This window comes from Oncorhynchus mykiss, chromosome 22 (assembly GCF_057628025.1).
Source record: "Oncorhynchus mykiss isolate SJ-2025 chromosome 22, ASM5762802v1, whole genome shotgun sequence".
NCBI classification, from domain to species: Eukaryota; Metazoa; Chordata; class Actinopteri; order Salmoniformes; family Salmonidae; genus Oncorhynchus; species Oncorhynchus mykiss.
Genome location: NC_143043.1, coordinates 57,786,051 through 57,809,946, shown reverse-complemented (window position 1 = coordinate 57,809,946; position 23,896 = coordinate 57,786,051). Strand labels below are relative to the sequence as shown.

The 23,896-nt window shown below is 46.9% G+C and overlaps 1 protein-coding gene across 1 annotated transcript in view; it reads left to right on the top strand.

Annotated features, from left to right (window-relative positions):
- map3k13 (mitogen-activated protein kinase kinase kinase 13) overlaps window positions 1-23,896 on the top strand; it is a 138,609-nt gene that overhangs the window by 85,537 nt on the left and 29,176 nt on the right. The window contains exons 2-5 of the mRNA XM_036959538.2: window positions 1-593; window positions 1,716-1,899; window positions 14,082-14,273; window positions 21,868-22,026. The exon at window positions 1-593 is cut by the window's left edge and continues 103 nt beyond it. Of these exons, the coding sequence (XP_036815433.2) occupies window positions 1-593; window positions 1,716-1,899; window positions 14,082-14,273; window positions 21,868-22,026 (1,128 nt within the window). The remainder of the gene's footprint in view (window positions 594-1,715; window positions 1,900-14,081; window positions 14,274-21,867; window positions 22,027-23,896) is intronic.

The window sequence follows — 23,896 nt, the reverse complement described above, 5'->3', positions numbered from 1 at the left end:
AGAGGTGCTGTCATGGGCGTCGTGCCCCAGCCTGCTTGTTGGCAAGCTGAAGGAGGAGCTAAAGAACACTGTGGTGGGGGACAGCGTTAAGAAAACTTCCTCTCCCAACACCCCAGCCCCTCCCCTTCCTCTACCCCCCCAGATCATCACAGATCTAGCGCCTCCCACACACCTCCTGGTTCCCCTGATGACGCTCGCCCCACCCCCATGCCAGGATGAGGAGGCTATGCTGGGCACCAGCCCACCAATCACAGCGCTCAGTGAGGACTCTGGGCGGGAGCAGAGACAGTTTGACAACAGCGTGCTCCAATTTCAGGAGCACGAGGAGGCGGAGTCACCGGCGTCATGTGGCCAGGAGGGGTGTGGCAGCGGGGGCGAGGGGGAGGGGACAAGGGAGGGGTTGTGTCCCATACACCAACACCACCCTGGGTCTGGAACCCACAACCACCCTCACCCCCATGATGACATCAAACTGCACTTCCACAGAGCACCGGGAGGAGGGGGGTTCCTGGAGGGCCTGTTCGGCTGTCTCAGACCCGTCTGGAACATCATAGGGAAGACCTACAGCACTGAATACAAGCTGCAGCAACAAGGTACACACTGCCTGCTACTATGTCCGAGTGAACAGGGGTAGGGGTCAAATCCTGTCCCTCAGGGGGAACAGGGGTAGGGGTCAAATCCTGTCCCTCAGGGGGAACAGGGGTAGGGGTCAAATCCTGTCCCTCAGGGTGAACAGGGGTATGGGTCAAATCCTGTCCCTCAGGGGGAACAGGGGTAGGGGTCAAATCCTGTCCCTCAGGGGGAACAGGGGTATGGGTCAAATCCTGTCCCTCAGGGTGAACAGGGGTATGGGTCAAATCCTGTCCCTCAGGGTGAACAGGGGTAGGGGTCAAATCCTGTCCCTCAGGGGGAACAGGGGTAGGGGTCAAATCCTGTCCCTCAGGGTGAACAGGGGTATGGGTCAAATCCTGTCCCTCAGGGGGAACAGGGGTAGGGGTCAAATCCTGTCCCTCAGGGTGAACAGGGGTATGGGTCAAATCCTGTCCCTCAGGGGGAACAGGGGTAGGAGTCAAATCCTGTCCCTCAGGGTGAACAGGGGTATGGGTCAAATCCTGTCCCTCAGGGGGAACAGGGGTAGGAGTCAAATCTGTCCCTCAGGGTGAACAGGGGTATGGGTCAAATCCTGTCCCTCAGGGGGAACAGGGGTAGGAGTCAAATCTGTCCCTCAGGGTGAACAGGGGTAGGGGTCAAATCCTGTCCCTCAGGGTGAACAGGGGTTGGAGTGAAATCCTATCCCTCAGGGTGAACAGGGGGTAGGGGTTGGTTGCACCAGCTGGGCACACGCCTAGTCATAAAGGTATGGTTTTAGGCCTGACAGACATGGGTTTAGCCTTGTGGTTGGTCAGCTGGCCATCCGGTTTCCACTAAACCACAACTTGGCAGAAGGTAGTCTAGCGGGTAGTGCGTTGGGCCAGTAACTGTCCTCCCTAGACATGTGGGAGGTCCTGTTAGTTAGTAACATGTCTGTCTGTCTGTCTGTCTGTCTGTCTGTCCTCTAGACATGTGGTAGGTCCCATTAGTAACATGTCTGTGTGTCTGTCCTCTCTAGACATGTGGGAGGTCCCGTTAGTTAGTAACATGTCTGTCTGTCTGTCTGTCCTCTAGACATGTGGTAGGTCCCATTAGTAACATGTCTGTGTGTCTGTCCTCTCTAGACATGTGGGAGGTCCCGTTTGAGGAGATCTCGGAGCTGCAGTGGCTTGGCAGTGGGGCGCAGGGGGCTGTCTTTCTGGGGAAGCTCCATGGCAATGAGGTGGCCATCAAGAAGGTCCGTGAGCAGAAAGAGACAGACATCAAACACCTGAGGAAGCTCAAACACCCCAACATCATCGGCTTCAAGTAGGTCCACTACCCCTTCCACTGACCCAACATCATCGGCTTCAAGTTGGTTCACTCCCCCTAACACTGACCCAACATCATTGTCTTTAAGTAGGTTCACTACCCCTAACACTGACCCAACATCATTGTCTTTAAGTAGGTTCACTACTCCTACCACTGACCCAACATCATTGTCTTTAAGTAGGTTCACTATCCCTAACACTCACCCAACATCTTGGGCTTCAAGTAGGTTCACTCCCCCTAACACTGACCATACATCATGGGCTTCAAGTATGTTCACTACCCTACCACTGACACTGACCCAACATCATTGGCTTCAAGTATGTCCCCTACCACTGACCCAACATCATCTGCTTCAAGTAGATCCACTACCCCTACCACTGACCCAACATCATCAGCTTCAAGTAGGTTCACTACCCCTACCACTGACACTGACCCATCATCATCGGCTTCAAGTAGGTTAACTACCCCTACCACTGACCCAACATCATCAGCTTCAAGTAGATTCACTACCCCTACCACTGACACTGAACCAACGTCATTGGCTTCAAGTAGGTTCACTACCCCTAACCCTGACCCATCATCATCGGCTTCAAGTAGGTTAACTACCCCTACCACTTACCCAACATCATCAGCTTCAAGTAGATTCACTACCCCTAACCCTGACCCAACATCATCGGCTTCAAGTTGGTTCACTCCCCCTAACACTGACCCAACATCATCAGCTTCAAGTAGGTTAACTACCCCTATAACTGACACTGGACCCAACATTATCAGCTTCAAGTAGTTTCACTACCCCTACCACTGAACCAACATCATCAGCTTCAAGTAGGTTCACTACCCCTAACCCTGACCCAACATCATCGGCTTCAAGTTGGTTCACTCCCCCTAACACTGACCCAACATCATTGTCTTTTAGTAGGTTCACTACCCCTACCACTGACCCAACATCATTGTCTTTAAGTAGGTTCACTACTCCTACCACTGACCCAACATCATTGTCTTTAAGTAGGTTCACTATCCCTAACACTCACCCAACATCTTGGGCTTCAAGTAGGTTCACTCCCCCTAACACTGACCATACATCATGGGCTTCAAGTATGTTCACTACCCCTACCACTGACCCAACATCATCGGCTTCAAGTAGGTTCACTACCCTACCACTGACACTGCCCCAACATCATCAGCTTCAAGTAGGTTCACTACCCTATCCACTGACACTGACCCAACATCATTGGCTTCAAGTATGTCCCCTACCACTGACCCAACATCATCTGCTTCAAGTAGATCCACTACCCCTACCACTGACACTGACCCATCATCATCGGCTTCAAGTAGGTTAACTACCCCTACCACTGACCCAACATCATCAGCTTCAAGTAGATTCACTACCCCTACCACTGACCCAACATCATCAGCTTCAAGTAGATTCACTACCCCTACCACTGACACTGACCCATCATCATCGGCTTCAAGTAGGTTAACTACCCCTACCACTGACCCAACATCATCAGCTTCAAGTAGGTTCACTACCCCTACCACTGACACTGACCCATCATCATCGGCTTCAAGTAGGTTAACTACCCCTACCACTGACCCAATGTCATTGGCTTCAAGTAGGTTCACTACCCCTAACCCTGACCCATCATCATCGGCTTCAAGTAGGTTAACTACCCCTACCACTTACCCAACATCATCAGCTTCAAGTAGATTCACTACCCCTAACCCTGACCCATCATCATCGGCTTCAAGTAGGTTAACTACCCCTACCACTGACACTTACCCAACATCATCAGCTTCAAGTTGGTTCACTCCCCCTAACCCTGACCCACCATCATCGGCTTCAAGTAGCTCCACACTGACACTGCCCGAACATCATCAGTTTCAAGTAGGTTCACTCCCCCTAACACTGACACTGACCCAACATCATCGGCTTCAAGTAGGTTTACTTCCCCTAACACTGACACTGCCCGAACATCATCAGCTTCAAGTAGGTTTACTTCCCCTAACACTGACACTGGACCCAACATCATCAGCTTCAAGTAGGTTTACTTCCCCTAACACTGACACTGACCCAACATCATCGGCTTCAAGTTGGTTCACTCCCCCTAACACTGACACTGACCCAACATCATCAGCTTCAAGTAGACTAACTACCCCTATAACTGACACTGGACCCAACATTATCGGCTTCAAGTAGTTTCACTACCCCTACCACTGAACCAACATCATCAGCTTCAAGTAGGTTCACTACCCCTAACCCTGACCCATCATCATCAACTTCAAGTAGGTTAACTACCCCTTCCACTGACCCAACATCATCAGCTTCAAGTAGGTTCACTACCCCTAACACTGACACTGATCCAACATCATTGTTTTCAAGTAGATTCACTACCCCTACCACTGACCAACATCATCGGCTTCAAGTAGGTTCACTACCCCTAACACTGACACTGACCCAACATCATCGGCTTCAAGTAGGTTCACTACCCCTATAACTGACCCAACATCATCGGATTCAAGTAGGTTCACTTCCCCTAACACTGACACTGATCCAACATCATTGTTTTCAAGTAGATTCACTACCCCTACCACTGACCCAACATCACCGGCTTCAAGTAGGTCCACTACCCCTACCACTGACCCAACATCACCGGCTTCAAGTAGGTTCACTACCCCTAACACTGACACTGGACCCAACATCATCAGCTTCAAGTAGGTTTACTTCCCCTAACACTGACACTGGACCCAACATCATCAGCTTCAAGTAGGTTTACTTCCCCTAACACTGACACTGGACCCAACATCATCAGCTTCAAGTAGGTTTACTTCCCCTAACACTGACACTGATCCAACATCATCAGCTTCAAGTAGGTTTACTACTCCCACCACTGACCCAACATCATCGGCTTCAAGTAGGTTCACTACCCCTACCACTGACACTGGACCCAACATCATCAGCTTCAAGTAGGTTTACTACCCCTAACACTGACACTGGACCCAACATCATCAGCTTCAAGTAGGTTCACTACCCCTAACACTGACACTGGACCCAACATCATCAGCTTCAAGTAGGTTTACTTCCCCTAACACTGACACTGCCCCAACATCATCAGCTTCAAGTAGGTTCACTACTCCTACCACTGACCCAACATCATCAGCTTCAAGAAGGTTCACTACCCCTAACACTGACCCAACATCATCGGCTTCAAGTAGGTTCACTACCCCTGTAACTGACCCAACATCATCGGATTCAAGTAGGTTTACTCCCCCTAACACTGACACTGATCCATCATCATTGTTTTCAAGTATGTTCACTACCCCTACCAGTGAACCAACATCATCGGCTTCAAGTAGTTTCACTACCCCTACCACTGACCCACCATCATCAGCCTCAAGTAGGTTCACTACCCCTAACACTGACCCAACATCATCTGCTTCAAGTAGGTTCACTACCCCTATCACTGACCCAACATCATCAGCTTCAAGTAGGTTCACTACCCCTACCACTGACACTGACCCATCATCATCGGCTTCAAGTAGGTTAACTACCCCTACCAATAACCCAACATCATCAGCTTCAATTAGTTTCACTACCCCTACCACTGACAATGACCCAGCATCATCGGCTTCAAGTAGGTTCACTATCCCTACCAGTGACCCAACTTAATCTGCTTCAAGTAGGTCCACTACCCCTAACACTGACCCAACATCATCGGCTTCAAGTAGGTTCACTACCCCTACCACTGACCCAACTTAATCTGCTTCAAGTAGGTTCACTACCCCTATAACTGACCCAACATCATCGGATTCAAGTAGGTTCACTACCCCTTCCACTGACCCAACATCATCGGCTTCAAGTAGGTTCACTACCCCTAACACTGACCATACATCATGGGCTTCAAGTAGGTTCACTACCCCTACCACTGACCCAACATCATTGGCTTCAAGTAGGTTCACTACCCCTACCATTGACCGAACATCATCAGCTTCAAGTAGGTTCACTACCCCTATAACTGACACTGACCCAACATCATCGGCTTCAAGTAGGTTAACTACCCCTAACACTGACACTGACCCAACATCATCGGCTTCAAGTAGGTTAACTACCCCTAACCCTGACCCAACATCATCGGCTTCAAGTAGGTTAACTACCCCTACCACTGACACTGACCCAACATCATCAGCTTCAAGTAGGTTAACTACCCCTAACCCTGACCCAACATCATCGGCTTCAAGTAGGTTAACTACCCCTACCACTGACACTGACCAACATCATCGGCTTCAAGTAGGTTAACTACCCCTATAACTGACCAAACATCATCGGCTTCAAGTTGGTTCACTACCCCTATAACTGACCAAACATCACTCCCCCTAACACTGACACTGACCCAACATCATCGGCTGTCACGATTGTCGTATGGAGTAGACCAAAGCGCAGCGTGGTTAGAATACATAATACTTTTAATAAAGATAGACACTAAACGAACTATACAAAATCACAAAACGAACGTGACGCTATGATACAAACGTGCAAACACAGGCAACTAGACATAGACAATAACCTACGAAATACCCAAGGAATATGGCTACCTAAATATGGTTCCCAATCAGAGACAACGATAAACACCTGCCTCTAATTGAGAACCAATCTAGGCAACCATAGACCTACATAAACACCTAGATGGAAACATCCCCATAAATCTACAAAACCCATAGACAGTAAAAACACCCTAGATGAGACAAAAACACACATACCACCCTCGTCACACTCTGACCTAACCAAAATATATAAAAAAAACAAAGAATACTCAGGTCAGGGCGTGACACCCTCACACTAGACTCCTGACATAACCCCTCGCACTAGATTACTGTTATAACCCCTCGCACTAGACTCCTGACATAACCCCTCGCACTAGATTACTGTTATAACCCCTCACACTAGACTACTGACATAAACCCTCACACTAGACTCCTGACATAACCCCTCGCACTAGATTACTGTTATAACCCCTCACACTAGACTACTGACATAAACCCTCACATTAGACTACTGTTATAACCCCTCACACTAGACTCCTGACATAACCCCTCGCACTAGATTACTGTTATAACCCCTCGCACTAGATTACTGTTATAACCCCTCACACTAGACTACTGACATAAACCCTCACATTAGACTACTGTTATAACCCCTCACACTAGACTCCTGACATAACCCCTCGCACTAGATTACTGTTATAACCCCTCGCACTAGATTACTGTTATAACCCCTCACACTAGACTACTGACATAAACCCTCACATTAGACTACTGTTATAACCCCTCACACTAGACTACTGACATAAACCCTCACATTAGACTACTGTTATAACCCCTCACACTAGACTACTGACATAACCCCTCACACTAGACTACTGTTATAACCCCTCACACTAGACTACTGTTATAACCCCTCACACTAGACTACTGGCATAACCCCCCACACTAGACTACTGACATAACCCCTCACACTAGACTCTTAAACGGGCAGTAGCCTATTGTAGCCCTTAAAGGGGCAGTAGCCTATTCTAGCTCTTAAAGGGGCAGTAGCCTATTCTAGCTCTTAAAGGGGCAGTAGCCTATTCTAGCTCTTAAAGGGGCAGTAGCCTATTCTAGCTCTTAAAGGGCCAGTAGCCTATTCTAGCTCTTAAAGGGGCAGTAGCCAATTCTAGCTCTTAAAGGGGCAGTAGCCTATTCTAGTTCTTAAATGGGCAGTAGCTTATTCTAGCTCTTAAAGGGGCAGTAGCCTATTCTAGCTCTTAAAGGGGCAGTAGCCAATTCTAGCTCTTAAAGGGGCAGTAGCCTATTCTAGCTCTTAAAGGGCCAGTAGCCTATTCTAGCTCTTAAAGGGGCAAGAGCCTATTCTAGCTCTTAAAGGGGAAGTAGCCTATTCTAGCTCTTAAAGGGCCAGTAGCCTATTCTAGCTCTTAAAGGGGCAGGAGCCTATTCTAGCTCTTAAAGGGCCAGTAGCCTATTCTAGCTTTTAAAGGGGAAGTAGCCTATTCTAGCTCTTAAAGGGCCAGTAGCCTATTCTAGCTCTTAAAGGGGCAGGAGCCTATTCTAGCTCTTAAAGGGGCAGTAGCCTATTCTAGCTCTTAAAGGGGCAGTAGCCTATTCTAGCTCTTAAAGGGGCAGTAGCCTATTCTAGCTCTTAAAGAGGCAGTAGCCTATTCTAGCTCTTAAAGGGGCAAGAGCCTATTCTAGCTCTTAAAGGGGAAGTAGCCTATTCTAGCTCTTAAAGGGCCAGTAGCCTATTCTAGCTCTTAAAGGGCCAGTAGCCTATTCTAGCTCTTAAAGGGGCAAGAGCCTATTCTAGCTCTTAAAGGGGAAGTAGCCTATTCTAGCTCTTAAAGGGCCAGTAGCCTATTCTAGCTCTTAAAGGGGCAGGAGCCTATTCTAGCTCTTAAAGGGCCAGTAGCCTATTCTAGCTCTTAAAGGGGAAGTAGCCTATTCTAGCTCTTAAAGGGCCAGTAGCCTATTCTAGCTCTTAAAGGGCCAGTAGCCTATTCTAGCTCTTAAAGGGGCAAGAGCCTATTCTAGCTCTTAAAGGGGAAGTAGCCTATTCTAGCTCTTAAAGGGCCAGTAGCCTATTCTAGCTCTTAAAGGGGCAGGAGCCTATTCTAGCTCTTAAAGGGGCAGTAGCCTATTCTAGCTCTTAAAGGGGCAGTAGCCTATTCTAGCTCTTAAAGAGGCAGTAGCCTATTCTAGCTCTTAAATGGGCAGTAGCTTATTCTAGCTCTTAAAGGGGCAGTAGCCTATTCTAGCTCTTAAAGGGGCAGTAGCCAATTCTAGCTCTTAAAGGGGCAGTAGCCTATTCTAGCTCTTAAAGAGGCAGTAGCCTATTCTAGCTCTTAAAGGGCCAGTAGCCTATTCTAGCTCTTAAAGGGGCAGTAGCCAATTCTAGCTCTTAAAGGGGCAGTAGCCTATTCTAGCTCTTAAAGGGCCAGTAGCCTATTCTAGCTCTTAAAGGGGCAAGAGCCTATTCTAGCTCTTAAAGGGGAAGTAGCCTATTCTAGCTCTTAAAGGGCCAGTAGCCTATTCTAGCTCTTAAAGGGGCAAGAGCCTATTCTAGCTCTTAAAGGGGAAGTAGCCTATTCTAGCTCTTAAAGGGCCAGTAGCCTATTCTAGCTCTTAAAGGGGCAGGAGCCTATTCTAGCTCTTAAAGGGCCAGTAGCCTATTCTAGCTTTTAAAGGGGAAGTAGCCTATTCTAGCTCTTAAAGGGCCAGTAGCCTATTCTAGCTCTTAAAGGGGCAGGAGCCTATTCTAGCTCTTAAAGGGGCAGTAGCCTATTCTAGCTCTTAAAGGGGCAGTAGCCTATTCTAGCTCTTAAAGGGGCAGTAGCCTATTCTAGCTCTTAAAGAGGCAGTAGCCTATTCTAGCTCTTAAAGGGGCAAGAGCCTATTCTAGCTCTTAAAGGGGAAGTAGCCTATTCTAGCTCTTAAAGGGCCAGTAGCCTATTCTAGCTCTTAAAGGGCCAGTAGCCTATTCTAGCTCTTAAAGGGGCAAGAGCCTATTCTAGCTCTTAAAGGGGAAGTAGCCTATTCTAGCTCTTAAAGGGCCAGTAGCCTATTCTAGCTCTTAAAGGGGCAGGAGCCTATTCTAGCTCTTAAAGGGCCAGTAGCCTATTCTAGCTCTTAAAGGGGAAGTAGCCTATTCTAGCTCTTAAAGGGCCAGTAGCCTATTCTAGCTCTTAAAGGGCCAGTAGCCTATTCTAGCTCTTAAAGGGGCAAGAGCCTATTCTAGCTCTTAAAGGGGAAGTAGCCTATTCTAGCTCTTAAAGGGCCAGTAGCCTATTCTAGCTCTTAAAGGGGCAGGAGCCTATTCTAGCTCTTAAAGGGGCAGTAGCCTATTCTAGCTCTTAAAGGGGCAGTAGCCTATTCTAGCTCTTAAAGAGGCAGTAGCCTATTCTAGCTCTTAAATGGGCAGTAGCTTATTCTAGCTCTTAAAGGGGCAGTAGCCTATTCTAGCTCTTAAAGGGGCAGTAGCCAATTCTAGCTCTTAAAGGGGCAGTAGCCTATTCTAGCTCTTAAAGAGGCAGTAGCCTATTCTAGCTCTTAAAGGGCCAGTAGCCTATTCTAGCTCTTAAAGGGGCAGTAGCCAATTCTAGCTCTTAAAGGGGCAGTAGCCTATTCTAGCTCTTAAAGGGCCAGTAGCCTATTCTAGCTCTTAAAGGGGCAAGAGCCTATTCTAGCTCTTAAAGGGGAAGTAGCCTATTCTAGCTCTTAAAGGGCCAGTAGCCTATTCTAGCTCTTAAAGGGGCAAGAGCCTATTCTAGCTCTTAAAGGGGAAGTAGCCTATTCTAGCTCTTAAAGGGCCAGTAGCCTATTCTAGCTCTTAAAGGGGCAGGAGCCTATTCTAGCTCTTAAAGGGCCAGTAGCCTATTCTAGCTTTTAAAGGGGAAGTAGCCTATTCTAGCTCTTAAAGGGCCAGTAGCCTATTCTAGCTCTTAAAGGGGCAGGAGCCTATTCTAGCTCTTAAAGGGGCAGTAGCCTATTCTAGCTCTTAAAGGGGCAGTAGCCTATTCTAGCTCTTAAAGGGGCAGTAGCCTATTCTAGCTCTTAAAGAGGCAGTAGCCTATTCTAGCTCTTAAAGGGGCAAGAGCCTATTCTAGCTCTTAAAGGGGAAGTAGCCTATTCTAGCTCTTAAAGGGCCAGTAGCCTATTCTAGCTCTTAAAGGGCCAGTAGCCTATTCTAGCTCTTAAAGGGGCAAGAGCCTATTCTAGCTCTTAAAGGGGAAGTAGCCTATTCTAGCTCTTAAAGGGCCAGTAGCCTATTCTAGCTCTTAAAGGGGCAGGAGCCTATTCTAGCTCTTAAAGGGCCAGTAGCCTATTCTAGCTCTTAAAGGGGAAGTAGCCTATTCTAGCTCTTAAAGGGCCAGTAGCCTATTCTAGCTCTTAAAGGGCCAGTAGCCTATTCTAGCTCTTAAAGGGGCAAGAGCCTATTCTAGCTCTTAAAGGGGAAGTAGCCTATTCTAGCTCTTAAAGGGCCAGTAGCCTATTCTAGCTCTTAAAGGGGCAGGAGCCTATTCTAGCTCTTAAAGGGGCAGTAGCCTATTCTAGCTCTTAAAGGGGCAGTAGCCTATTCTAGCTCTTAAAGAGGCAGTAGCCTATTCTAGCTCTTAAATGGGCAGTAGCTTATTCTAGCTCTTAAAGGGGCAGTAGCCTATTCTAGCTCTTAAAGGGGCAGTAGCCAATTCTAGCTCTTAAAGGGGCAGTAGCCTATTCTAGCTCTTAAAGAGGCAGTAGCCTATTCTAGCTCTTAAAGGGCCAGTAGCCTATTCTAGCTCTTAAAGGGGCAGTAGCCAATTCTAGCTCTTAAAGGGGCAGTAGCCTATTCTAGCTCTTAAAGGGCCAGTAGCCTATTCTAGCTCTTAAAGGGGCAAGAGCCTATTCTAGCTCTTAAAGGGGAAGTAGCCTATTCTAGCTCTTAAAGGGCCAGTAGCCTATTCTAGCTCTTAAAGGGGCAAGAGCCTATTCTAGCTCTTAAAGGGGAAGTAGCCTATTCTAGCTCTTAAAGGGCCAGTAGCCTATTCTAGCTCTTAAAGGGGCAGGAGCCTATTCTAGCTCTTAAAGGGCCAGTAGCCTATTCTAGCTTTTAAAGGGGAAGTAGCCTATTCTAGCTCTTAAAGGGCCAGTAGCCTATTCTAGCTCTTAAAGGGGCAGGAGCCTATTCTAGCTCTTAAAGGGGCAGTAGCCTATTCTAGCTCTTAAAGGGGCAGTAGCCTATTCTAGCTCTTAAAGGGGCAGTAGCCTATTCTAGCTCTTAAAGAGGCAGTAGCCTATTCTAGCTCTTAAAGGGGCAAGAGCCTATTCTAGCTCTTAAAGGGGAAGTAGCCTATTCTAGCTCTTAAAGGGCCAGTAGCCTATTCTAGCTCTTAAAGGGCCAGTAGCCTATTCTAGCTCTTAAAGGGGCAAGAGCCTATTCTAGCTCTTAAAGGGGAAGTAGCCTATTCTAGCTCTTAAAGGGCCAGTAGCCTATTCTAGCTCTTAAAGGGGCAGGAGCCTATTCTAGCTCTTAAAGGGCCAGTAGCCTATTCTAGCTCTTAAAGGGGAAGTAGCCTATTCTAGCTCTTAAAGGGCCAGTAGCCTATTCTAGCTCTTAAAGGGCCAGTAGCCTATTCTAGCTCTTAAAGGGGCAAGAGCCTATTCTAGCTCTTAAAGGGGAAGTAGCCTATTCTAGCTCTTAAAGGGCCAGTAGCCTATTCTAGCTCTTAAAGGGGCAGGAGCCTATTCTAGCTCTTAAAGGGGCAGTAGCCTATTCTAGCTCTTAAAGGGGCAGTAGCCTATTCTAGCTCTTAAAGAGGCAGTAGCCTATTCTAGCTCTTAAATGGGCAGTAGCTTATTCTAGCTCTTAAAGGGGCAGTAGCCTATTCTAGCTCTTAAAGGGGCAGTAGCCAATTCTAGCTCTTAAAGGGGCAGTAGCCTATTCTAGCTCTTAAAGAGGCAGTAGCCTATTCTAGCTCTTAAAGGGCCAGTAGCCTATTCTAGCTCTTAAAGGGGCAGTAGCCAATTCTAGCTCTTAAAGGGGCAGTAGCCTATTCTAGCTCTTAAAGGGCCAGTAGCCTATTCTAGCTCTTAAAGGGGCAAGAGCCTATTCTAGCTCTTAAAGGGGAAGTAGCCTATTCTAGCTCTTAAAGGGCCAGTAGCCTATTCTAGCTCTTAAAGGGGAAGTAGCCTATTCTAGCTCTTAAAGGGCCAGTAGCCTATTCTAGCTCTTAAAGGGGAAGTAGCCTATTCTAGCTCTTAAAGGGGCAGTAGCCAATTCTAGCTCTTAAAGGGGCAGTAGCCTATTCTAGCTCTTAAAGGGCCAGTAGCCTATTCTAGCTCTTAAAGGGGCAAGAGCCTATTCTAGCTCTTAAAGGGGAAGTAGCCTATTCTAGCTCTTAAAGGGCCAGTAGCCTATTCTAGCTCTTAAAGGGGAAGTAGCCTATTCTAGCTCTTAAAGGGCCAGTAGCCTATTCTAGCTCTTAAAGGGGAAGTAGCCTATTCTAGCTCTTAAAGGGCCAGTAGCCTATTCTAGCTCTTAAAGGGGCAGGAGCCTATTCTAGCTCTTAAAGGGCCAGTAGCCTATTCTAGCTCTTAAAGGGGAAGTAGCCTATTCTAGCTCTTAAAGGGCCAGTAGCCTATTCTAGCTCTTAAAGGGGAAGTAGCCTATTCTAGCTCTTAAAGGGCCAGTAGCCTATTCTAGCTCTTAAAGGGGAAGTAGCCTATTCTAGCTCTTAAAGGGCCAGTAGCCTATTCTAGCTCTTAAAGGGCCAGTAGCCTATTCTAGCTCTTAAAGGGGAAGTAGCCTATTCTAGCTCTTAAAGGGCCAGTAGCCTATTCTAGCTCTTAAAGGGGCAGGAGCCTACCTTGGATGTACATTTCAAGTTCAATTACAAAATTATTCTGCAGTTATTTTATTGTTATTTATTATGTTACCAATCAAATGTACATGTTAATAATAGTATCTTCTGATTACAATTATTATGTCTCATATTTTAACTAAATCCAATATATTCGTTTCCAAAATGTAATTAGGTATATCTAGCTGTCCGATAATGCATTATGATTGAATGGCTTGTCCTACACTTTGTAAAAATGTTGGGAAAAGATATTGGTTCCTTTCTAAACAGAGCAATGTGAATACAAAGAGAACTGAGTTCTTTGACTTTTTTTAACCCAGAGTTCACTTTAAAAAGGACTGAGATCAGTTATTTTAAAAAGAGGACTATATGTGAAAAACCCCTGAGCACATCAGGCGGAACTATTGTTTGAGGAGTTGCTACAGGAGTTTTTGCTGTTGTCTGATTTCAAGTTGTACCCTATAACCATGGGATAATATCATTTAAACATGCTTTTCAGTCTAGTACAGTCTAGTACAGTCTAGTACTAGGCTTAATCTGTGTCTAGTAAATCCGCCCTGAATGTCTCTCTCTCTAAGTGTCGTCCTTCTGTAGTGCACCCCAACTCCGTGCTACAGTACCGTTACGGTGTACTGTGTCACATCTTTTTGACTTTGTAACTCATCCTCTCTCCTCTTCTCCTCCCTCTCCTCTTCTCCTCCCTATCCTCCCTCTCCTCTTCTCCTCCCTATCCTCCCTCTCCTCTTCTCCTCCCTCTCCTCCCTCTCCTCCCTCTCTTGTCTCTCTCCTCTCCAGGGGTGTGTGCACCCAGGCTCCGTGCTACTGTATCTTAATGGAGTATTGTTCCCAGGGCCAACTCTATGAGGTTCTGAGGGCCGGACGGAAGGTGACCCCCAGACTGCTGGTGGACTGGGCCTCAGGGATCGCCTCTGGGATGAACTACCTGCACCTCCACAAGATCATACACAGAGACCTCAAGTCACCCAAGTGAGTGTCTCTACCCCAACCCTCCCACAACCCTTTCCCAACCCTCCCCTAACCCTCCCCCAACCCTCCTCTTACCCCAAACCTCTCCTAACCCTCCCCCAACCCAACCCCTCCCCTAACCCTAACCCTACCCCCCCATCCCAAACCCTCCCCTAACCCCAAACCTCCCCTAACCCTCCCCCAACCCCAAACCTCCCCTAACCCTCCCCCAACCCTCCCCCAACCCCAACCCTCCCCTAACCCCAAACCTCCCTTAACCCTCCCCTATCCCCAACCCAACCCTCCCCTACCCTCCCCCAACCCTCCCCTAACCCCAACCCTTCCCTAACCCCAAACCTCCCCTAACCCTCCCCTAACCCCAAACCTCCCCTAACCCTCCCCCAACCCTCCCCTAACCCTAACCCTAACCCTCCCCCAACCCTCCCCTATCCCTAACCCTAACCCTACCCTCCCCCAACCCCAAACCTCCCCTAACCCTCCCCTAACCCCAAACCTCCCCTAACCCTCCCCCAACCCTCCCCTAACCCTAACCCTAACCCTCCCCCAACCCTCCCCTATCCCTAACCCTAACCCTACCCTCCCCCAACCCCAAACCTCCCCTAACCATCCCCTAACCCTAACCCTACCCTACCCTCCCCTAACCCTACCCTCCCCTAACCCCAACCCCCCCCTAACCCTAACCCCAACCCTCCCCTTGCCTGCATTAAAGTCCCCGGCCACTAGGAGCGCTGCCTCTGGATGAGCATTTTCCTGTTTGCTTATGGCGGTATGCAGCTCATTGAGTGCGGTTTTAGTGCCAGCATCGTTTGTGGTGAAAGCTATAAAAAATTCCAGATGAAAACTCACTAGGTAGATAGTGTGGTCAACAGCTTATCATGAGGTACTCTACCTCAGGTGAGCAAAACCTAGAGACTTCCTTAGATATTGTGCACCAGCTGTTGTTTACATAAATGGCAAAAGCAGATTAGCCTCTCGTCGCCTGATCCTCACAAGGCACCCCGATCTTTTTCGGCAAAATCTCTGTTTCTTTCTCCAGCGAATGATTGGGTTTAGGGCCTGTTCGGGTGTTTGGAGTATATCCTCCCTGTCCGACTCATTAGTGTTATCCATTCCTATGAACAGGTTTGGTAACTTAATGTTCTTATCTTAATTAATGATGTTACATATAGAGGGAGTTTCTGTCAGATTGTAAATTGATCAGATTGATCAGATTGTAAATGAATAAAAGAGAAAGCAGATCGTCTTACAGACAGAGAGGTTCATCCCACATTTTATACAGACTACAATGATGTGTCCTAAAATGTTCCCCTGTGATAAAACGTAGTGCTGAATGGTAGATTGCAAGACATTCAACTCCACCTTTCATCGAGTCAGATAGCTTATTCATCACAAAACCATTTGACTTTGCTAATTAGTTTAATGGTTACTTCATTGGCAAAGTGGGCCAACTTAGATAGCAAATGCCAACAACGAACAGTGAGCCATCGTATTCATGCATAAAATAACATATAATGAAATAAAAGCATTGCAAGTTTAAATTTTGTGAAGTTGGTGTGAGAGAGGTGGACAAATGATTGTTATCGATCAATAATGGCAAACCTGGCATTAAACAAAGCATGTGTGTCCATGTATGCTGATGATTCAACCACATACCCATCAGCAACCACAGCTAATGAAGTCACTGAAACCCTTAACAAAGAGTTGCAATCTGTTTTTGAATGGGTGGACATCTCTAACACTGAACATCTCTAAAACTAAGAGCATTTGTATTTGGTACAAATCATTCCCCAAGTTCTAGACCTCAACTGAATCTGGTAATGAATGGTGTGGCTGTTGAACAAGTTGAGGAGACTAATTTACTTGGCGTTACCTTAGATTGTAAACTGTCAAGGTCAAAACATATAGATGCAGTGGTTGTAAAGATGGGTAGAGGTCTGGCTGTAATAAAGAGATGGGTAGAGGTCTGTCTGTAATAAAGAGATGGGGAGAGGTCTGTCTGTAATAAAGAGATGGGTAGAGGTCTGTCTTTAATAAAGAGATGGGGAGAGGTCTAGCCGTAATGAAGAGATGGGGAGAGGTCTGTCTGTAATAAAGAGATGGGTAGAGGTCTGGCTGTAATAAAGAGATGGGGAGAGGTCTGTCTGTAATAAAGAGATGGGGAGAGGTCTAGCCGTAATGAAGAGATGGGGAGAGGTCTGTCTGTAATAAAGAGATGGGGAGAGGTCTAGCCGTAATGAAGAGATGGGGAGAGGTCTGTCTGTAATAAAGAGATGGGTAGAGGTCTGTCTGTAATAAAGAGATGGGGAGAGGTCTGTCTGTAATAAAGAGATGGGGAGAGGTCTGGCCGTAATAAAGAGATGGGGAGAGGTCTGTCTGTAATAAAGAGATGCTCTGCTTTTTTGACACCACACTTCACAAAGCAAGTTCTTCAGGCTCTAGTTTTATCTTGATTATTGTCCAGTCATGTGGTCCAGTTCTGAAGGAAAGACCTAGTGAAACTGCAGATTGCCCAGAACAGAACGTCTTGCTCTTCATTGTAATCAGAGGGCTGATATTAACACTATGCTGCCAGTCTCTCTTGGCTAAGAGTTGAGGAGAGACTGACTGCGTCACTTCTTCTTTTTTAAGAAACAATGTGTTGAAAATCCCAAATTGTTTGCATAGTCAATTTACACACAGCTCTGACACACACACTTACCCCTTGAAAATAAAAGAGAGCCGCACACTCTAGGAGCTCAGATGCAATAATTTAATTTACACACACTTATCCCCCCAGACATGCCACCAGGGGTCTTTTCACAGTCCCCAAATCCAGAACAAATTCAAGGAAACGGACAGTATTATACAGAGCCCTTATTGCATGGAACTCTCATCTCATATTACTCAAATAAACAGCAAACCTGGTTTCAGAAAACAGATAGAGCAACACCTCACAACACAACGCTTCTCCCTCATGTGACCCACTTGTGTATCTGATAGATGCACACTACAAGTTCATTTTTTAAATGGATGTCAATTCTAAAGTATTTTGTCTGTAATGTCTTTTTTGTTATGTCTCAGACCCCAGTTAGACTAGCTGTCTCCATGGTATCAGACCCCAGTAAGACTAGCTGTCTCCATGGTCTCAGACCCCAGTTAGACTAGCTGTCTCCATGGTATCAGACCCCAGTAAGACTAGCTGTCTCCATGGTATCAGACCCCAGTTAGACTAGCTGTCTCCATGGTATCAGACCCCAGTTAGACTAGCTGTCTCCATGGTATCAGACCCCAGTTAGACTAGCTGTCTCCATGGTCTCAGACCCCAGTTAGACTAGCTGTCTCCATGGTATCAGACCCCAGTAAGACTAGCTGTCTCCATGGTATCAGACCCCAGTTAGACTAACTGTCTCCATGGCGTTAGACTAGCTGTCTCCATGGTATCAGACCCCAGTTAGACTAGCTGTCTCCATGGTATCAGACCCCAGTTAGACTAGCTGTCTCCATGGTATCAGACTCCAGTTAGACTAGCTGTCTCCATGGTATCAGACCCCAGTTAGACTAGCTGTCTCCATGGTATCAGACCCCAGTTAGACTAGCTGTCTCCATGGTATCAGACCCCAGTTAGACTAGCTGTCTCCATGGTATCAGACCCCAGTTAGACTAGCTGTCTCCATGGTATCAGACCCCAGTTAGACTAGCTGTCTCCATGGTATCAGACCCCAGTTAGACTAGCTGTCTCCATGGTATCAGACCCGTTAGACTAGCTGTCTCCATGGTATCAGACCCCAGTTAGACTAGCTGTCTCCATGGTATCAGACCCCAGTTAGACTAGCTGTCTCCATGGTATCAGACCCCAGTTAGACTAGCTGTCTCCATGGTATCAGACCCCAGTTAGACTAGCTGTCTCCATGGTATCAGACCCCAGTTAGACTAGCTGTCTCCATGGTATCAGACCCCAGTTAGACTAGCTGTCTCCATGGTATCAGACCCCAGTTAGACTAGCTGTCTCCATGGTATCAGACCCCAGTTAGACTAGCTGTCTCCATGGTATCAGACTCCAGTTAGACTAGCTGTCTCCATGGTATCAGACCCCAGTTAGACTAGCTGTCTCCATGGTATCAGACCCCAGTTAGACTAGCTGTCTCCATGGTATAAGACCCCAGTAAGACTAGCTGTCTCCATGGTATCAGACCCCAGTTAGACTAGCTGTCTCCATGGTATCAGACCCCAGTTAGACTAGCTGTCTCCATGGTATTAGACCCCAGTTACACTAGCTGTCTCCATGGTATCAGACTACAGTTAGACTAGCTGTCTCCATGGTATCAGACCCCGGTTAGACTAGCTGTCTCCATGGTATCAGACTCCAGTTAGACTAGCTGTCTCCATGGTATCAGACCCCGGTTAGACTAGCTGTCTCCATGGTATCATAACCCAGTTAGACTAGCTGTCTCCATGGTATCAGACCCCAGTTAGACTAGCTGTCTCCATGGTATCAGACCCCAGTTAGACTAGCTGTCTCCATGGTATAAGACCCCAGTAAGACTAGCTGTCTCCATGGTATCAGACCCCAGTTAGACTAGCTGTCTCCATGGTACCAGACCCCAGTTAGACTAGCTGTCTCCATGGTATCTTACCCCAGTTAGACTAGCTGTCTCCATGGTATCAGACCCCAGTTAGACTAGCTGTCTCCATGGTATCATAACCCAGTTAGACTAGCTGTTCCCATGGTATCAGACTCCAGTTAGACTAGCTGTCTCCATTTGCATCAGACCCCAGTTAGACTAGCTGTCTCCATGGTATCAGACCCCAGTTAGACTAGCTGTCTCCATGGTATCAGACTCCAGTTAGACTAGCTGTCTCCATGGTATCAGACCCCAGTTAGACTAGCTGTCTCCATGGTATCATACCCCAGTAAGACTAGCTGTCTCCATGGTATCAGACCCCAGTTAGACTAGCTGTCTCTATAGTATCAGACCCCAGTAAGACTAGCTGTCTCCATGGTATCAGACCCCAGTTAGACTAGCTGTCTCCATGGTATCAGACCCCAGTTAGACTAGCTGTCTCCATGGTATTAGACCCCAGTTAGACTAGCTGTCTCCATGGTATCAGACTCCAGTTAGACTAGCTGTCTCCATGGTATCAGACCCCAGTTAGACTAGCTGTCTCCATGGTATTAGACCCCAGTTAGACTAGCTGTCTCCATGGTATCAGACCCCAGTTAGACTAGCTGTCTCCATGGTATCAGACCCCAGTTAGACTAGCTGTCTCCATGGTATCAGACCCCAGTTAGACTAGCTGTCTCCATGGTATCAGACCCCAGTTAGACTAGCTGTCTCCATGGTATCAGACCCCAGTTAGACTAGCTGTCTCCATGGTATCAGACCCCAGTTAGACTAGCTGTCTCCATGGTATCAGACCCCAGTTAGACTAGCTGTCTCCATGGTATCAGACCCCAGTTAGACTAGCTGTCTCCATGGTATCAGACCCGTTAGACTAGCTGTCTCCATGGTATCAGACCCCAGTTAGACTAGCTGTCTCCATGGTATCAGACCCCAGTTAGACTAGCTGTCTCCATGGTATCAGACCCCAGTTAGACTAGCTGTCTCCATGGTATCAGACCCCAGTTAGACTAGCTGTCTCCATGGTATCAGACCCCAGTTAGACTAGCTGTCTCCATGGTATCAGACCCCAGTTAGACTAGCTGTCTCCATGGTATCAGACCCCAGTTAGACTAGCTGTCTCCATGGTATCAGACCCCAGTTAGACTAGCTGTCTCCATGGTATCAGACTCCAGTTAGACTAGCTGTCTCCATGGTATCAGACCCCAGTTAGACTAGCTGTCTCCATGGTATCAGACCCCAGTTAGACTAGCTGTCTCCATGGTATAAGACCCCAGTAAGACTAGCTGTCTCCATGGTATCAGACCCCAGTTAGACTAGCTGTCTCCATGGTATCAGACCCCAGTTAGACTAGCTGTCTCCATGGTATTAGACCCCAGTTACACTAGCTGTCTCCATGGTATCAGACTACAGTTAGACTAGCTGTCTCCATGGTATCAGACCCCGGTTAGACTAGCTGTCTCCATGGTATCAGACTCCAGTTAGACTAGCTGTCTCCATGGTATCAGACCCCGGTTAGACTAGCTGTCTCCATGGTATCATAACCCAGTTAGACTAGCTGTCTCCATGGTATCAGACCCCAGTTAGACTAGCTGTCTCCATGGTATCAGACCCCAGTTAGACTAGCTGTCTCCATGGTATAAGACCCCAGTAAGACTAGCTGTCTCCATGGTATCAGACCCCAGTTAGACTAGCTGTCTCCATGGTACCAGACCCCAGTTAGACTAGCTGTCTCCATGGTATCAGACCCCAGTTAGACTAGCTGTCTCCATGGTATCAGACCCCAGTTAGACTAGCTGTCTCCATGGTATCATAACCCAGTTAGACTAGCTGTTCCCATGGTATCAGACTCCAGTTAGACTAGCTGTCTCCATTTGCATCAGACCCCAGTTAGACTAGCTGTCTCCATGGTATCAGACCCCAGTTAGACTAGCTGTCTCCATGGTATCAGACTCCAGTTAGACTAGCTGTCTCCATGGTATCAGACCCCAGTTAGACTAGCTGTCTCCATGGTATCATACCCCAGTAAGACTAGCTGTCTCCATGGTATCAGACCCCAGTTAGACTAGCTGTCTCTATAGTATCAGACCCCAGTAAGACTAGCTGTCTCCATGGTATCAGACCCCAGTTAGACTAGCTGTCTCCATGGTATCAGACCCCAGTTAGACTAGCTGTCTCCATGGTATTAGACCCCAGTTAGACTAGCTGTCTCCATGGTATCAGACTCCAGTTAGACTAGCTGTCTCCATGGTATCAGACCCCAGTTAGACTAGCTGTCTCCATGGTATTAGACCCCAGTTAGACTAGCTGTCTCCATGGTATCAGACCCCAGTTAGACTAGCTGTCTCCATGGTATCATACCCCAGTAAGACTAGCTGTCTCCATGGTATCAGACCCCAGTTAGACTAGCTGTCTCTATAGTATCAGACCCCAGTAAGACTAGCTGTCTCCATGGTATCAGACCCCAGTTAGACTAGCTGTCTCCATGGTATCAGACCCCAGTTAGACTAGCTGTCTCCATGGTATTAGACCCCAGTTAGACTAGCTGTCTCCATGGTATCAGACTCCAGTTAGACTAGCTGTCTCCATGGTATCAGACCCCAGTTAGACTAGCTGTCTCCATGGTATCAGACCCCAGTTAGACTAGCTGTCTCCATGGTATCAGACCCCGGTTAGACTAGCTGTCTCCATGGTATCATAACCCAGTTAGACTAGCTGTCTCCATGGTATCAGACCCCAGTAAGACGAGCTGTCTCCATGTGTCTGTCTGTCTGTCTGTCTGTCTGTCTGTCTGTCTGTCTGTCTGTCTCATGTTTTGGACAGCTGAGTCCTTTCACCACTGTATTTCTGTTCGAGTTTGTGCTCAGGTTTTATATTATGGACCAATGTTGTTGACCAATTCAGGTTGTGTGTTGAGGTTATAAGTTATTGCCCACATGTTTCCTCCACTGAGGTCCTACTGTGTATGATGTCATGATTCTCCTCTTCTACCTCAGTGTGCTGGTGACCCAACAAGACACCGTGAAGATCAGTGACTTCGGGACGTCCAAGGAGCTCAGTGATAAGAGTACTCAGATGTCGTTCGCTGGTACGGTGGCCTGGATGGCCCCAGAGGTCATCAGGAACGAACCGGTGTCTGAGAAAGTAGACATCTGGTGAGTACAACAATAAGTAATCAAAAGAGAACCGTGGCGCACTCCCAGAAGCCTGGTGGGGGCGTAAAGAGAACCGTGAAGCCTGGTGGGGGCGTAAAGCCTCTGTCAAATTCACAAAGAGGTGTTATAGGTTCTCACTCTTAAATGTTGCATAAATCTTACTTCATTATTCAATGTTTTTAATTGTTTTACTGCATCAGGGATAGCATACCCAGAAGTTTCGGCTTTACAGCCTTCTTCAGTGTGAAGGTACAATTTTCTTTAATTCAAAACAGCATTTGTTAAAGAACAACTGATGAGCAGCAGGTGCTTCTAATCAGTGTTGCCACTCATCAGCCAATCAGGGCCCCTCTGGTCTACCTGTATACCAATTAGTCACAAAGAGATACAGAATTATAGGTTATAGGAGCGAACACGAAGGGCAACTCATAAATCAATCACCCCAGGTGTCCACTCACCTAAATACATCAATTCATGAGATAGCCACAAAGGACATCAGGCACAGCCGTTCATAAATATGTGGAGCCAACTCATGAACGATATGTAAAATCCGTTACAGCCTTAATCTAAAATGGATTTTAAAATAAACATTCTCATCAATCTACACACACTACCCCATAATCTTAAAGTGAAAAATAGTTTTTTAGAAATGTTTGCAAATGTATTAAAAAACAGAAATACCTTTTTACATAAGTTTTCAGACCCTTTGCTATGAGACTTGAAATTGAGCTCAAGTGCATCCTGTTTCCATTGATCATCCTTGAGATGTTTCTACAACTTGACTGGAGTCCACCTGTGGTAAATTTAATTGATTGGACATGATTTGGAAAGGCACACCTGTCTATATAAGGTTCCACAGTTGACAGTGCATGTCAGAGCAAAAACCAAGCCATGAGGTCAAAGCACTACACCAATCAGGCCTTTATGTTAGTGGCAGACGGAAGACACTCCTCAGTAAAAGGCACAAGACAGCCCACTTGGAGTTTTCCAAAAAGCACCTTAAGACTCTCAGACCATGAGAAACAAGATTCTCTGGTCTGATGAAATCAAGATTAAACTCTTTGGCCTGAATTCCAAGCGTCACGTCTGGAGGAAACCAGGCTCCGCACATCACCTGGCCAATACCAGCCCTAAGGTGAAGCATGGAGGTGGCACCATCCCTACGGTGAAGCATGGTGGTGGCAGCATCATGCTGTGAGGATGTTTTTCAGCAGCAGGGACTGGGAGACTATTCAGGATCAAGGGAAAGATGAACGGAGCAAAGTACAGAGATACTTGATGAAAACATGTTCCAGAACGCTCAGGACCTCAGACTGGGTGAAGGTTCACCTTCCATCAGGACAACGACCCTAAGCACACAGCCAGGATCACACAGAAGTGGCTTCGGAAAAAGTCTCTGAATGTCAGAGACCAGACTTGAACCCGATCTAACCTCTCTGGAGAGGCCTGAAAATAGCTGTGCAGCGACGCTCCCCATCCAACCTGACAGAGCTTGAGAGGATCTGCAGAGAAGAATGGGAAAATCTCCCCAAATACAGGTGTGCCAAGCTTGTAGCGTCATATCCAAGAAGAATTGAGGCTGTAATCGCTGCCAAATGTGTTTCAAAAAAGTACTGAGTAAAGGGTCTGAATAGTTATATAAATGTTATTTTTCTGTTTTTGTTTTTCATTCAAATTTGCAAAAACTTCAAGAAACCTGTTTTCACTTTGTCATTATGGGGTATTGTGTGTAGATTGATGAGGAAAAATAAATGATTTCATCATGTTTTAGTATACTGCTGTAACGTAGCAAAATGTGGAAAAAGTCAAGGGGTCTGAACACTTTATGCGCTGTGGGGTTATGTTGGGAGGAAGTTAATATATATATAAT